This window comes from Euprymna scolopes, chromosome 12, assembly GCF_053919585.1.
Source record: "Euprymna scolopes isolate OS-2025 chromosome 12, ASM5391958v1, whole genome shotgun sequence".
Taxonomy (NCBI): domain Eukaryota; kingdom Metazoa; phylum Mollusca; class Cephalopoda; order Sepiida; family Sepiolidae; genus Euprymna; species Euprymna scolopes.
Window position 1 is genome coordinate 137,995,510 of NC_136493.1, and position 16,038 is coordinate 138,011,547.

A 16,038-nucleotide genomic window follows, 5' to 3' on the forward strand; every position below is an offset into this window, starting at 1 on the left:
AAACTAAGCTCATCCTTTTCCATGCAAATTTATGGTTAATTACAAAGAAAACTTATGCTAGTTACTCATGGCAGAGTTCCTTGGATTTCTTACATCCACTTCAAAACGCTTCAATTAATAAAAACATATTTTATGCATGGTGATAAGGATATTATTTTGTAAAAGTGCAAATACAGGAGGGAACAATAAAATTGTCGCCCTAGAAAAGACGACATGATTCCATTTCCACTTGATGGAAACTGGTTTTCTTTTTTTTTTGTTGCAGACCATCTACTAGTTGGGCAGTTGTATACAAATCCCAAGAGCGATAGGAACCTTTTATCATGTGTGAAAGTTACACAATGTTCAACGAACGAGATTGGAGATGCACCGGTGTACATCTTGTACTCTCTACCAAGCCAAGTTATGATAACAACAGGACCATTACCAGCTTTCTCAAAATGCAAATCTGGACAACTCAACACTTGAGGACAGAGCTCAACAAAGTGTCCATGCCATCTCACATCTTCGAAGTCAGCTTGAAAATTAACAGCAAAGTATACTTGGATGTGCTGAAGAGTGTGGTGAACCCCTCGTGCAATCAGGTGGCCACTGGCAGACCGTGGATGTGGCAGCAAGACTCTGCGCCAGCCTGCAAGTTCAAAGAGACCCAGGCTTGGCTTCAGAAGGAGTGCTACGACTTTGTACCCTTCTTTCACTACCCCCCCCCCTCCTCCCCCAACATGATTCTGCTGGACTACTTTGTTTGATCATACATCAAGAACATCACCAACATGACCTCCCACAATACCAAAGCAAGCCTGATTGTCGCCATCTGCCAAGTATTCACCAAGTTCCTGCTAGTGCTTGTGGAAAAGGCATGCTCTCAATTCTGGACTCTTATCAAGGCAGTGATTGATGCTGAAGGCGGCTACATCGAATATGTCAGCTCTACTAGATAATCAAGTTACCTGAATTGATTTTTTTTCAATAAAAGTTTTGAAATAAACCTGTAGTGTTGCTTTCTTTAGGGCGACAAATTTATCGTTCCACACTTTAATCAGATTATCAAAAAAATGTCTTAAGATTTATATTTTCATTTGTTTCACAGTGAAATAATGAGAAAGTTTTGATTTCCATTCATTTTTTTAATAAAATTTCCAAAATTTAGGGAAAAAAAAATCCTTTAATATATTTTTCTATTGAAATACATTTCTGTCTTTATTTTTTCAGCTTGGTGTTGTGAGTTTGGAACAAAAAAAACTTCCTGATGCAAAAATGTATTTCGAACAAGCACTTCAACTCAACCCTGATCATCAAGTAAGTGTGAGAATTCTTGGTTTCTTTGTTCAAAACATCTTGACAATCTGTTTGTAATCAGCAGTGCATAAACTGGTGTTGTCCAGGAAATCTTTTTATTCTCATTTTTCTTTCACATTTTTCCCCCCAAATTGATCAGACAATGCTGTAATATTTTTTAACTCTTAAAATTTTATTTCTTTAAAAATAAATCATTCAATAATTGAATGAAGAGATTTTTAAACTTTAATTTTCACCACTTGTGGTTTATTCGGTAAACTTAAAACATGTGAGGCTGATGATACTCGATTGCTTCGAAGTAACCTTTCACACATGGACACGTGCTCAAAATAAGAAAAGAAAAAAAAATTATATAAATAAAATAATAGATATATGTATGTGTGTCTTTGTAAAAATATTTAATGGATAAACTCTTAAACAACTGGTCATATATAACTAAAATTAATAGGAAATGATAATCAAACACCAAAGATGGTTTATAACGAGTAAAATCTTTGGATGGATGAATAACGCGTACAGAAATATGTTGTCAAGTTGAAATGCAAAATGTTCATCTCCTCTTGCCAACATATTTCTATTATTTTTGCGCATGCACAAATTCATTCATAGCTTTAAATGGTTTCATTTTTAATCTTTCTTATCTGTTGATAACTCAAATGGTAGGGAATCTAGCTGGAGCACTAAATATTTTGGTTTCAATTCTAGCTGATGGCACCGAAGTCATATTTTATTTTTTAACTTTAAAACCAGTACTAATATATATATATATTTATATATATATATAGAATTGGCTTTGTAACAATAAATACGATGTCTGCATGAATTAAAATATATGTAAGCGTATTTTACAACCAGACAAAGCCAATTGGCCTGCATTTGTTTATTAATAAACTAAGCCAAAACTAACTAACTAACTAACTAAGCATACATAACAGAGCATAGGTGAAATTTTTTTTTTTTAAATGCTCAATTTTCATCAATCTTGTACAGCATCTTTGATAATTTTGTGTCTGAGTATTTTTTTTTTTTTTTCATCCGACACAAAATATTTATTTGTATTATTTGGATTCTTCAGACGACTGTTCTCATCTTGAATGGCATTTTCACATTTCGGTCGATGTAACCTACGACCTTCTCCAGGTGTATCTTGTCAGACTGAGAAATCTGTACAGAATTTCAAATGGAAACCTTTATTTAATCAATGAGGGTAGCATGTTCTTGTTTCCTCAACCATGATGGACAGAAGTCTTAAACAATTTGCAATTATATTTTGATTGTCACCTGCACTATTTTATATATTAGATGTGTGTGATCATTTGCGATGACTACATTTTGGAATGTAACATTCAAAATTCCCACTTATTAGTAATCCTTGACAATAATTGATATAAGTGTTAAGTAATAATAAGTTCTAAGTGAGTCTTCTAGAGGTTGATGGTTCAATCCTCAGTGCAGATGATACTCTGAATACAATTATAACTGACTTAAAAATTCTACCTGGTTATAGCCGATAGAACAAGAGCAATCTACCTGCATGAATAAAATAAAGGATTCTATTTGAAATTCTATACAGATTCCTGAATTTGACAAAATACACTTGGAGAAGTCGGAGATTAAATTGGCTGAAACATTGTAAGAATAACATCCAAGATGAAACCGTTTTTTAAAGTTTATTTGTGGACTGTTATCCTTATCTTCATAGTTGTTTCATGACGTTTCGGCCAACTATTCCTCTGACCTTCATCAGGTGGTTAACCGTGACGAGATAGAAATGCTGAATCTCTCAACTGTATCTTCAGTAATTACTGCCTTCCATAGTTGTTGTCGTTTCACCATGTTTTGGCCAATTAATCTTTTAATCTGCTTTGGGTAGGATTGAAACCGCTATCTTCAGTGTTCATTTGGAACCGTAGAGATTCAATGCTTCTATCCACTGTGCTATAGCTTCCGAAGAATAATAGTTGGCCAAAAGAATAATAGTTGGCCAAAACGTCATGAAACAACAATTATAAAGATGAGGATAACAGTTCACAAATAAATAAATAAATAAATAAATATACAAATTACTCATCTGGAAGGATTCCAATAAAAAAAATATTTTAAAGTTATTTTTTTAAATTAATGATCTTCTCTTTTTCTTTCATTTCAGCAAACTTTATTTAATTCTGCCGTGTTGATGCAGGAAATCGGTGACCCAAAAGATCGACCAGTGGCCATGAAACGGTCAGTTCAATTTATTATGGTTAAAATTGGATTTGATTTTCATTTGAAATCCAAAAAAAAATTTTCATTTACAAGTTACATTTACATTTCATTTGAAATTATTTTTTTGTTAGTTTACTTTTGTTCTTCCTTTTCTTATTAAATTTGGACAAAAGTCAAAAATGGTGGTCTTGTTGAGGTACGATAGAGGGAGCCCATCTTCTTCGCAGCAGCCTTTGCAATGTCCTCAATGTATTTGTTCCAGTTCATATTTCCTGTGAATGTTAGGCCGAGTAGTTTGATGTAAGAATTCTTAGGTAGGGAGTTATTTGTCATAGATATTAGTGGTTGGAGAGGCTTTTTGTAATTGTTAAAGGAGAGCAGCTTAATTTTACTAGCATTAAATGTCACCTTCCATTTACGTCCTCATTCAACTACAGTCTGGAAGTTATTTTCTAATGATTCAGCCGTTGTCTTCGATTTGTGTACATCTGTTCTTCCCTCATTCATGTTATAGAGCATTGTATCATCGGCAAATATACTCATTTCGGACTCAATATTATTGGGAAGGTCATTGATGAGTATCAGGAATAAAAGTGGTTCAAGGATTGACCCCTGAGGCACTCCTGCATTAATGTTATGCTACTTGAATGAACGTCCATCGATGACAACCTGGACGGTCCTATTGTCTAAGAAGGATCTAATTATAATTAGTATTTATCCAGTTATACCTTATGATTTAATATTAACAGCCCTTCATACCAGACTTTGTCAAAGACCTTGGATATATCGAGGGCTACATCCCTAGCTTCACCCGCCTTATCTAGTGCATGGTGTATGCGTGGGGAGATAACTGTTAAAATATCTGCAGTAGAACAACATTGCCTGAATGTATATTGTTTGTCAGAAAGATTAGCTTTTGCAAGGTGGTGGATTAGTGCTTGATTGATCAAGAAAAAAATCCAGAGAGAAACAAATGTTGATTAACTCAACTTTAGTGGAATATATATATATATATATATATATATATATATATATATATATATATAAGCTTTTGTAAAGCAGTTGAACTGCATCTGGGAAGAATTGTTTCTGTTTTGATAGAAAACAAAACTCAATTAAGTTAAATGTAATTTATTCTTAAACTATCTTTTCCTTTTCTTTTAGGCTGCAGAAATTGCTCCGAATCCAACCGAATGATGGCAAAGCATATTATTGCCTGGCCATGTTGGCGGCTGATGATAAAGATTTTATAAATGCAAAAAAATGGTTCATCAGTGCTATCAAGGTGAGATAAGAGAGAGAATCATTTAGCTTTTCTATCAACAGAGTAATTTCTTTCCTCTCTTTTGTATTTGATGCAAAATACAGGGTGGAACAATAAATTTTTTGTCCTAAACAAAACAACACTATAACTTTATTCAAAACTTTTATTGAAAAAATCAATTGAAAAGTCAATTTAAAAATCAATTTAAAAAATCAATTGAGATAACTTAATTATGTAGTAGAGCCTTCAGCCTTAAATCACTGCTTCTATACAAGTCCGGAACTGGAACTATGCCTTTTCCATAAGTACCGGTGGGTGCTCGACAGATAACAGTGATCAGGCTGGCTTTAGTATTGTGGGAGGTCATGTTGGTGGTGTTCTCGATCTATGACCAAATGAAGTAGTCCAGTGTGTTTAGGTTGGGGGAGGATCAGTGAGAGAAGGGTACAACGTCATAGCACTCCTGAAACCAAGCCTGGGTTTCTTTGGACTTGTGAGCTGATGCAGAGTCCTGCTGCCACACCTAGTATCTGCCAGCGGCCACCTGATTGCACCAAGGGATCACTACACTTTTCAGCATATCCAGTTGCACTTTGGTGTTGACTTTCAAGCCGACTTCAAAGATGTAAGGTGGCATGATGTGGCCCTCATTTGAAACCACACCAAAAACTATATCCGTGGCCGGAAACTTCATTGAACTGTTCCCTCAAGCGTTGAACCAGATTTGCATTTTGAGGGTGCATTGTGTCGCTTTCAGACATAATGATCTCTATTGCTCTTGGGATTTGTACACAACTGGCTAACTAGTAGATGGTCTGCAACGAAAAAAAAAAAAAAACGGTTTTCATCAAATGGAAATGGAATCATGTCGTCTTTTTTAGGGCGACAATTTTATCGTTCCACCCTGTATATTAAAATTTGCGAGAAAGAAAAACTTTCCACTGGAGTCTCGTTAATTAATTTATTTGAAGCATCCAGTAAACGACAACAAGTTAGATTTAAGAACTAATCTTTCACTATAAATTCTTAAGCCATTTTTACATTTCAAAATTAATCATTTCTTTATCTGATTTCCAAATAACCCCCAGAAATTTTTTAACTATCATTTTTTTTTTCCTTTGTGAAAAAGCCATTTTATCAAATTTTATTTTATGGATATGTGGTGCGACTAATAAAGCCATTGATTAATAATTATTTCAAGTGACAGTTTATTTGGGGTTAAAAGATGAATCCTTACTACAGACAATAACAACTAAGAAATGTTAATTATTAAGTTATTCTATTTGGTTATGGCTGATGAAAAAAAAACTATATATCTCTGTACATTATATAAAGGGCACATTTGCATATAGGCTCTTCAGTGTGACACAGATTCTTACGTTCAAAAAACATACCTGGAGGTCAGGTTACATCAGCCATTATTTTCATCTGCTTCATCCAAATTATCCATCCACATCTCAAAAATTGCCAAATTTTTTTATTTGTAAAAATTTCTTCAAATGTTTTAAGTTTTACATTTTTTAGATTTTCAATCAAAAAAAAAAGAAAAATTAATTTTTTTTGTTTTTTGATTAGCATGAAGACAACATGCGCAGTGCACTGTTTAATTTGGCGTTGATGTTGGTTAACGACATGAATAAACCACTTGAAGCTGTTATGTACTTGGAGAAATTATTAAAGGTAAAGTATTGAAGGAAATTGTAGAAAAATACAATCACTCGGCCTTATACAACAGATGAGATTACGAAGATTATATTGTGTCAGCATTTAGTATTATTATTATTATTATGGCATAGTTCATAAGTTTACATTTTATAACTATTTACACTTTCATTTTTATAATATGACTAGCATGGGTGCCCGGCGTTGCCTGGGTGTTTGGAGGTGTATGTTGAGCAAAAAAAAGTGGTAGTACGAAGGCAGGCTCAAACTCGTACTGCGAAGGAGGAAAAGAATGTGAAAAAAAACGTGACATCTTTGCTGTTACGACCACCGTCAAACCGGAAGTGACATAGGTTTAAATTAAGGCTAGACAATCGAAAAGAGGGGATGACTTTCGAAAATATCAGCAAAAAAGCAATCCCTCCCTGTAGAAAGTGCCCAGTTGAGGGTGAAGAAATTAATGTTTTTAGCCAATTTTTCGGTATTTGTCGCCTGAAGGGTCGAGCTTCAAAACAAAACTGATCTTGTGAAAATCCATCACATCTGTCAAAAGTTTTAAGCAGACATGCAAGCATACATACATATATAGATTTATATATTTGTAGCTCAAATTTTTTATCCAAACCGATTAAAAAGCTTGCCCTATCTCTGAATACCCTTTATGTAAAATTTCAAATGTTTATACCAGAAATTGTCTTTAGTAATTTGGTAGAGACCGCAGAGGTCAAATTTTTTTAAACTTTAACCCCTTTATGACCCCTTAACATTTACTGTTTTGGGCTCAAATCAAGTTATTAAGTTGAATCCATGTCCAAGCAACTTATATTTAAAATTTCAAGTGTTTAGACCCAAAATTGGCAGAGGAGTTTAGTAGAGTTCTCAAGGGTCAAATCGTTGAACTTTGACCTCTTAACAGCCAAATTTCTGGCCGAAAACTGATCAAAGATTTTCCCAAATCTCACTACCCTGTAAATCAAATTTCGAGTTTGTATCTTGAAAATTGACAGTAGGGAAATGTACACAGACACACGCACGATTTCACTTTTATATACATATATATACTAGCAGTTCTGCCTGGCTTTGCTTGGGCCCTATGTACTGTTCATAAGGTTATGTGGATATTTATATATTAAAAAGTGTGAATATGTAAAGTAATGCCTTTCTGTATAATAGTCTTCCTTAACTACCATAGAGAAAAGTCAGACAGACATTTTCACTTTTATAGATATATAGCTTAATGCGTAAGAGGAAAAGAGTTCAATTCCACAAGAAGAGACTTATTTGGATAATGCCAAGCTCAACAATTATTATTGGAGCTTATACAATAAGACAGCAAGAGCATGAAATGAAGTCACAAAACTATATATTGGTGGATATAGAATGGGTCATTTATTGAATAATGGAATACAAGCAAAATTTGGGGGATAGAAGGGAGTCTTTATGCCAGGGCATTTCGAAGCCTAATGCTTCTCATCAGAAGAGTAGAGAAGGTTGCTAGGTAGCATGGGGAAGATGCGGCGTTTAGAATAGGGTTCATTGGCGACAAAAACGATTAAGAGGAATTATAGAATGTTGGGGGAAGCTTTATTGAATTCTAAATAAATAAAGGAGAAGCTTGTTATATATAGTATGATATATAAGATTGTATATGGTCTTTAACATATTTTGAGTGTTGAGTTTAAGGGGTATATGTTTTAGGGTTAAATTTGGGGTGTATTGTTGCTGCATGGTAAAATTTTAATGGTTTGTGGGGTGTCTATTATCTATGGAGTGGTATTTTTGACAGGTGCAACCTAAACGGCAAATGGCAGATATAAAGTCGCTTATAAATTGTGTGTGTGTGTGGGGGGGGGGGTAATGCAAGGTTGTAATATAGATTAGGTAATATTCGGCAATATTTTTAAGTTTCTTCTGTTATGATATAGGGAGTATGATTATAAGGGGGCGGTCGGAGGATAGGATGGCAATGTCTATGAGTGTGTTTAACTTGATGCAAAAGGTTTAAAGATACAACTAGTTGGTAAGGTGGAAGAGTAAGGGGACATTTATTACTTATAAAAGTGGTAGTAATACCAATAATAGTAGGGTAATTATAATAATAGTAATAAAAATAAAGATAAAAAAGTAAAAAATAAAGATTAAAAAAATGTTACCAATAGCTGTGATAAAAGTAATGTCAATGTTGAAGGTAATAACAATGAAAATGAAGATAATGATAACGGTTATGGTCGCAATGACGGGGATAATAACGGGGATTATAATAATAACAGCAATTATAATAAAGACTATAATATTAATAATAATAATAGTGGTAAAAACAACACAATAATAATGATAATAATAATAGTGATAACAATACTACTACCACTACCTCCACTATCACCACCACTACTACTACTACTACTAATAATAATAATAATGATAACAATGTTAGTAATAATTACAAGGGAATGCATAAAAAAAGGGATACAGACAAGTGGGGGGGGGGTCAGAATAACAGGAAATAGGGGTGAGTGATCCCATGAAAAAATAAAGTAAAATAAAAGAATATATATATATATATATATACACACACACATATACGCATATACATATCCATATATACAAACACAGAGAAAAAAAAAGGAAAGGGGTGAGGGTACATTGAAAATAGATCTAGAATTAGCCGGGAAAGCGTAAGAGCTCAAACAAAAAACCTTGGGTTTAAATTAAAGAAGTCCTTCACTGGGAAAAATAGATTCAAGAGTCTACAATAAATCTTTAAATTTTTTGAAATCCGATTATAAAGGCCATCAAGTTTATGTTAAAGCAAGGCCTAGAAAACTGGAATACATATTTTCTCGTTTATGAACACAAGGGACAGGTCTATCCAGTCGGCGTAGCTACTTATTGTTATTGTAGTAGTTCTAATATCCAAGAGATGTTGCAAGAAGCATGGTTTTCTAGCTGTCCGTTAAAATTCCATATTTCTCCATTAAATTTTGTGTTATATTGTTAGGGTAGTCTTGCATAGATGCGCTGGTTTGGTGAATTCTTTTTCCTCCTATTTTGGATGGCAAAAAAAAATGTATAGATAGATAAATAGATTGGATGCAATATATAGTAATGATTTAAAAAGTATTAAAAAAAAAAAAAAAGACTCATGTGCCACCACTGAGAATCAAAATGAAAACTAACTAAAGTTAACTAAAGATGATCATCCCATTAGAAAACCGAAAAAAAAAACTAATAGGGAATTAAAATGAATGTTTAAAAGAATATGCAAATTAACTAGACCTTTTGCTAGTGAATGCAATTCCGCAACCCATATAAATAAATTGTATTTTCTTTTTAAATAAATAGAAAAAGAAGGTTTTTAATATGAATATCAATACACACAAAAGAAAAACAAATTTATAGGAGTACAGATTTTTGTATAAATATTCTTGATTTTTTTTTTTTTTTTTTTTTTTGCTGTGGAGCGAATTAAACTTCTCCAAAAATTGTGCGTTAAAATTGTCTGATATGCAAGAAGTCCTTGTCAGCTGTCGCTCTTTGTTATTTCTGCAAGATTGCTGATTTTTGCCCCTGATATCCAGAGCAACAAGTCCCAATGTTTATGTATGAAGTTTGTTTGGCCAAGAACACATAACACAATGACTGTTGCACATACGCAGAAGCAACTTATCCTCGCATAATGCATATGCAATTCTACGTCTGATACGTCCTTGACTATTATCTGCAAAGGCAGAAACAGATTCTGATGTTGATTCCTTCTGGATTTTGACTCTTAATTCTATTCAATCTTGAGACAATGGATACCTCCTGTAGGGCTAGCTGCACATATAATTGTGAAATAAACGTTGCGCAATATCCCACCACACCTGTCTTGAATCAGCAATGCTAGTCCACCAGCAAGGAAATGTCCAGAACGACTGGAAATAAGGCCGAGATAAGCGAAGAGCACATGGTATTCCCGAATGGTCACCCATCTAATACTGACCAGGCTTAATGCCACTTAACTTTGGTGATCTAATGGAAACTAGTGTGTCCACATGATTATGCCGTATAAATGATTTTCATTAAAACCTTCTCAGCTGAGTTGCCGTCATGCTGTAACATAACCAACACATCTATTATTTTTTTATGGCGTAGAAGGGTTGCACTTCAAGCAGCTGATGCTGATGGATGAGATGTTTTTTGTTTTTTATTTTTCGACATTTTCTTAATGCAAGTTTTCGCCTTCCAAAATTCTTTACAGAATAAACTGATTCAACTTTGAAGCAGGTATGATCTATAAGTTTTTTGTTTGTGTGTTTCTAAACAAAGAAACAAATATTTTCATAATTTTCCTATTCTATGAAAGTAAATCTGAAAGCTTTTTTTTTTTTTTTTTCTTCCTTCCTCCTTCCAGTATTATCCGAACCACACGAAAGGATTAATCTTGATGGGAGATATTAATGTGAACACGTTAAAAGATTTAGATAAAGCAGAGAAGGTAAGTAAAATCAAAAAAATATTTTTTGGATTAGTCAAATTACTATTCTCACCACAAGATAACTTTTGACCTTCAGGTACATCTTTTTGAACTTGAGAACCAATTTCACACTGAACTTTTTATTTAATTTGCAGGAGTAGATTATGTTCCATTGGCCATAACCAGATAAGTGTTAATTATTAACTTATATTTAGTTATTACTGCTCGCAGTGAGGATTAAACCATCAACCTCCTGTCACTTAAAGGTTTGGATTAATAATCAGTTGTGACAGTCTTCTCAAAATTGAAGGTTTAATCCTTACTATAAGTGATAATAATTATGAATAGCAATAATTAATCCTTCTACTTGGTCGTGTCTGGTTGAACAAGAACAATCTACCCCTATGGATTAAAAAAAGTTAGTTCTAAATTCCATATAGGTTTCCAAGTTTGAAAAGATGCAACACTTGATTAATTTGATGAAACGTGAAAATAATGAAAAATGAGAACAGTAATCTAAATAATCAATCCTCATGTCAAAAATTCTGAAACAAAAATATTTAATCACATTAAAAATATTTAATCACATTACAAATATTTAATCACATTAAAAATATTTAATCACATTAAAAATATGCAAAAAATTTGAAGAATAAATTAGATGAATCCAGAACAAATTATAAAAGAATGAATTTATAATGACATTTTGGGGGTTGCTATATATATATATATATACATATATTACAATAGAAAAATGCAAGCATGAAAAATAATATGGTTAAGCTTAAACATGGAAAAGTAAAGGACTAGCTATTAAAACTGGAAAAGAAAAGGACAAGATATTCTTGTAAAAAATATAATAATTTATAACTAAAAATATTGCAGCATTAAGAATTGATCATATAATGTTATAAATCGCATTTTAAAAAAAATTCTTAATGCTGCAACATTTTAAGTTATAAATTTATTATAGTTTTTACTAGAATATCTTGTCCTTTTCTGTTCTAGTTTTAACTAGTCCTTTACTTTTCCATGTTTAAGCTTAACGATGTTACTTTTCATGCTCGGATTTTTCTTTTGCAATTCATGATTTTTCCAGGCTTGTAGTAAATTTACTTGTTCTTTGTTTAATTTCAGTCTTATTTTTTATTTTCCCCCATAAACATAACATACACATATGTAAAACCATGTACGGCACTCGTATGCTTTCAATAAAATCCGCCCCAATTATGTCCCTTTCATTCTGTTTCACTCGTTACATTTTTTCCGCAAGAGTAGTGAATTAGCAGCAACAGTAATCGCAGAAGCAACATAGTTGCTATGAAAACTAGTCATAAAAAAACGTCTCTCACCTCCTTACATATTTTTATGATTTTGAACACCAGAAAATTCATAACTTTTGTTTTACTGAACGAAAATCGAAAAAAAAAATTTTCACAATATAGCTGAGGTGATCTATAAACTATAATAATTGTTTGAAATTTGGTCCAAAAATGAGTGAGCGATGAAGTTTTAAAGCAGTTCTAAATGACTAAAACTGCCACTTAACCATATATTTAAACACGAGTGTTTGAATGATAAAGTAATATATATTATGTATATATGTTTTGGTATTTACTTAAATAGTGCTCAATATGCGAGTAGAGATTAGTAGATTCATGAATGAAACAAATGTTTCTGTATAGCTTACTTGCTATATAGTTCCATACTAGTATGTATATATATATATACATATATATATATATATATATATATAAGTGGTGTGTGAGTGAGAGATGGCTGCAAATCTTTTTTAAGCATTGTCTTTGTCACTGTAAAAAAAAAAGTAGGCTTTTGAAGTTTTCAAGCAATGCCTGAATATCAAGCTTCTTATGAGTGAGCAAAAGCTTTGCACAAAACGAATCCCACTTTCTCAGAAACTCTCATCCTGATTCAAAAAGAACAGCAAGTATACGTCATTGGCAGCAATAGTCGCCTCAAGTGCTATAACAGAATATTACCTTCTTCTAGATGTCTGCCTTTACAAACGCCGAAGGGAGTTATTTCTCCTGATGCATTTACTGCACTGTCACCAACCTGAGCATTTCTGTGCCCCTGCCCATTTCAAATATATACAGGCTGTAGATGACATTTCTTTGCAAGATTTTGTTGTTTATAAAAAAAAAAGTTTCATTTTTTTTTATTTCTTCATCAAACAGGTCAGTTTTTATGATTTGATGAACCTATCTTTGACTTTAATGACAGCCAAACTTAGATCTTATGTCTTCAGTAACAGGGTGTGGAGTCTCCCTGGTACATATATATGGCATATAATTTCAAAAACTACCTGGCATATATACCTGGTGAACCAAGTGCAAAAAAGATTCAAGCAATTTGTTTTTAGGTTTTAAACTTTTTAATTTTCATTTAAGAAAAAAAAAAAATTATGATGTTATATGCAATTATTTTGAATTTTTTTTTTTTTTTTTTTTTTTAACTAATGAGTCTTCTATAAAGGCTGAAAACCACTCGAGGATATAGGTTAATGAGATGAATGGATAGTCAGTTGAATGATGAATATAATGAAAGGATTGAAAATGATTAATGAACAAAATTTATGGCAAGTATTTTCTTTTTAAACATTTTTATCTGAAAATGTTCAAATTTTTCTTTCAGAATTTTCAGACAATTCTTCAGAATGAACCGAATAACGTGCAGGCGCTGCACAATCTATGCGTGGTTTATGTGGAACGAGGTGACATTCTGCGAGCTGAGAAATGCCTGCAACATGCGCATGAGTTGGCGCCCGAAGAAGCCTACATCCTGCAACACTTGAACATTGTGCGCAAAAAGATCCAATCTGTCTTGCAGGCGAGAGCAGCGAGCAGGACCGTACCACCACCTCCACCCGCAAGTGCAAAGCAGTCAGCATCTCCTCCAGAGAAACATCGATGAACTAAGCATCTTACCATCTGACCTCCCCTAAAAAATCCGTATCAACCCTACCGGAAGGGGAAGTAGGCTTCTTAATTTTCATTAGGGAAAGATGGAGGGGAGTATAAGAGACAACTAAACTAAATTGAGTTTTAAGGCAGCCTCTTTTTATCCTCCATTGTCTTTCCTTTGTTTGCCCCCCCCCCCTTCATCTATCTAAGTTATATAGCTGCTACTACTACTACACTGGCATTGCTGTGATATAATGTGACTGTTAAGAAACCTTCTAGCAAGTTACTCCACCATTTTCTAAGAGTCTAAGCAAAATCATGAAATGCAAAATTTAAACAACAAATGTCCTAAAAATAGTTTCATGCTAATTCTGCTGTGTTTGAAAGTGTGTGTTTGAAGGGAAGGTGACAAGTTTTGTAAGACACCCCCCCCCCTAACTCTCCTAAATAAAAATTGAAAAGTAAACTTTAACGGAAAAATTTTGATTCTCGTCCAGAATTCTCCCATATTAAGGAACAAAAATGAAAAAAAAAAAAAATTTAATATGATGTACATATCCATGATGAAATAAGACTATCGTATTCCAAAAATTACGTAAATTGATCAGTCTTATTTAAAAATAAGAAAATCAAATTTTATGTGTAACAGAAGAGCCACTGTCTTGTTCACCATTTTGAAAAGAAAAAGATAAAACGATGATTCAGACTTGTGAGATTTATGTTGTAATGCCTATGAATGTCCATTAACCACTTCAAAATGATTTTCTTTATAAAAGTAAGACTACTTGATCAGTTTACGTAATTTTTTTAAATATGTTTTCGTTTCATCACGTCTACATAAATAAATCATGCTCATTTTTCTTTATTTTTGTTTTTAATATCAAGGAATTCTAGACAAGATGGAATGCTTTTATTGAGATGAATATTATTTCTTTATTGCGGACTATTATCCTCATCTTTTAGTTGTTGTTTCATGTTTCGGCCAACTATTCCTCTGGCCTTCATCAGGTGGTAACCGTGACAGGATAGAAACTCCAAATCTAACTGCATTCTCAGCAATTACTGCCATAGTTGTTTTTTGTCTCATCACATTTTGGCCAAGCCTCTGACTGGCTTTGGGTAGGATTGAAACCGCTATCTTCAGACAATGCTCACTTGGGACCATGGCGCAGTGGGTAGAGCCATTGAATCTCTATGATTCAAGGTGAGCATTGTAACGGTTCCAATCCTACCCAAAGCCGGCCAGAGGCTTAGTTGGCCAAAACGTGGTGAGACAAACAACTATGGGAGGTAGTAATTGCTGAGAATGCAGGTGGGATAGGAATTCCGAATCTCCTAACGAAGGCCAGAGGAATAGTTGGTTGAAACGTTGTGAAACACCTAAAAGTTGAGGATAATAGTCCACAATAAATAAATGAAGAATCAAATGTTTTAAAATATCCAAAATCATCTACACTTAAGTTTTTAGTGGTTTTTCTTTCTGATTCAAATCTAAAACAATTATAAATTTTCCGACCCCCCCCCCATACTGCGTTAAAATCGGTCTCCTCCCTACCCCCCCCCTCATTTTTTTTTTCCTCAATAAAATGCATTTTGCTGAGGAAAGAAATGTCCAGTAAGAAGGGGGATCCAGTATCCCTATGACAACGATGTCTTCAGAGATAAAAGTGCGTTAGACAGTTATCTCTTTCTTTTTGACTTCCAAAATTGCAGGATTTAGAATCCATGTTGAAAAGGGTTTTCTTTCGCTCTTCTTGAGTGTGACACTTTTATGTTCAAAATATCAAAGCTTGTCCTTAAAAATTTTTTTAAATAAAAAAAAAAAAAAAATGGCTATTAACTACAAAATTTCATTCAGCTTCACCCCCATCTCACACCCTTTCTTCCTGGATTCTAAAAACTTGCTGTCACAGTTGCTTCTTTAGAGCCAAGAGTTCAGTAAAATTTCTTTCCTTTTCTGTTTTGTGCAAAACTAAATTTTAAGAGCAATCAGCAAACGAAATAGGTTTATAGCTATTAAAATTTCCATCGATGCACTATATGCAGTAACGAAACGCAATTCTATTCTCAACTGAGTCACGCATTTTCTAGGAAAAAAAAAAAAAGTGAACCATTTTCAAATCTGAATCATTTCAAGCGACAAAAAAAAAATTATTTTGATCTCGGAATGATGCTCAAAAAAAAAAAAAGAAAAATTAATCGAACATCTCATGGCCATTTTGTCAAAA

The 16,038-nt window shown here is 33.2% G+C and overlaps 1 protein-coding gene across 3 annotated transcripts in view; it reads left to right on the forward strand.

Moving 5' to 3' along the window:
- Window positions 1-16,038, forward strand: part of LOC145291509 (protein O-mannosyl-transferase TMTC3-like) — a 111,318-nt gene extending 95,280 nt beyond the window's left edge. For all 3 annotated transcript variants that reach the window (XM_080137477.1, XM_080137478.1, XM_080137479.1), the window contains 6 exons: window positions 1,213-1,299; window positions 3,449-3,522; window positions 4,669-4,789; window positions 6,344-6,448; window positions 10,824-10,907; window positions 13,542-16,038. In XM_080137477.1, the coding sequence (XP_079993603.1) occupies window positions 1,213-1,299; window positions 3,449-3,522; window positions 4,669-4,789; window positions 6,344-6,448; window positions 10,824-10,907; window positions 13,542-13,820 (750 nt within the window). In that variant the 3' untranslated portion in view covers window positions 13,821-16,038. The remainder of the gene's footprint in view (window positions 1-1,212; window positions 1,300-3,448; window positions 3,523-4,668; window positions 4,790-6,343; window positions 6,449-10,823; window positions 10,908-13,541) is intronic.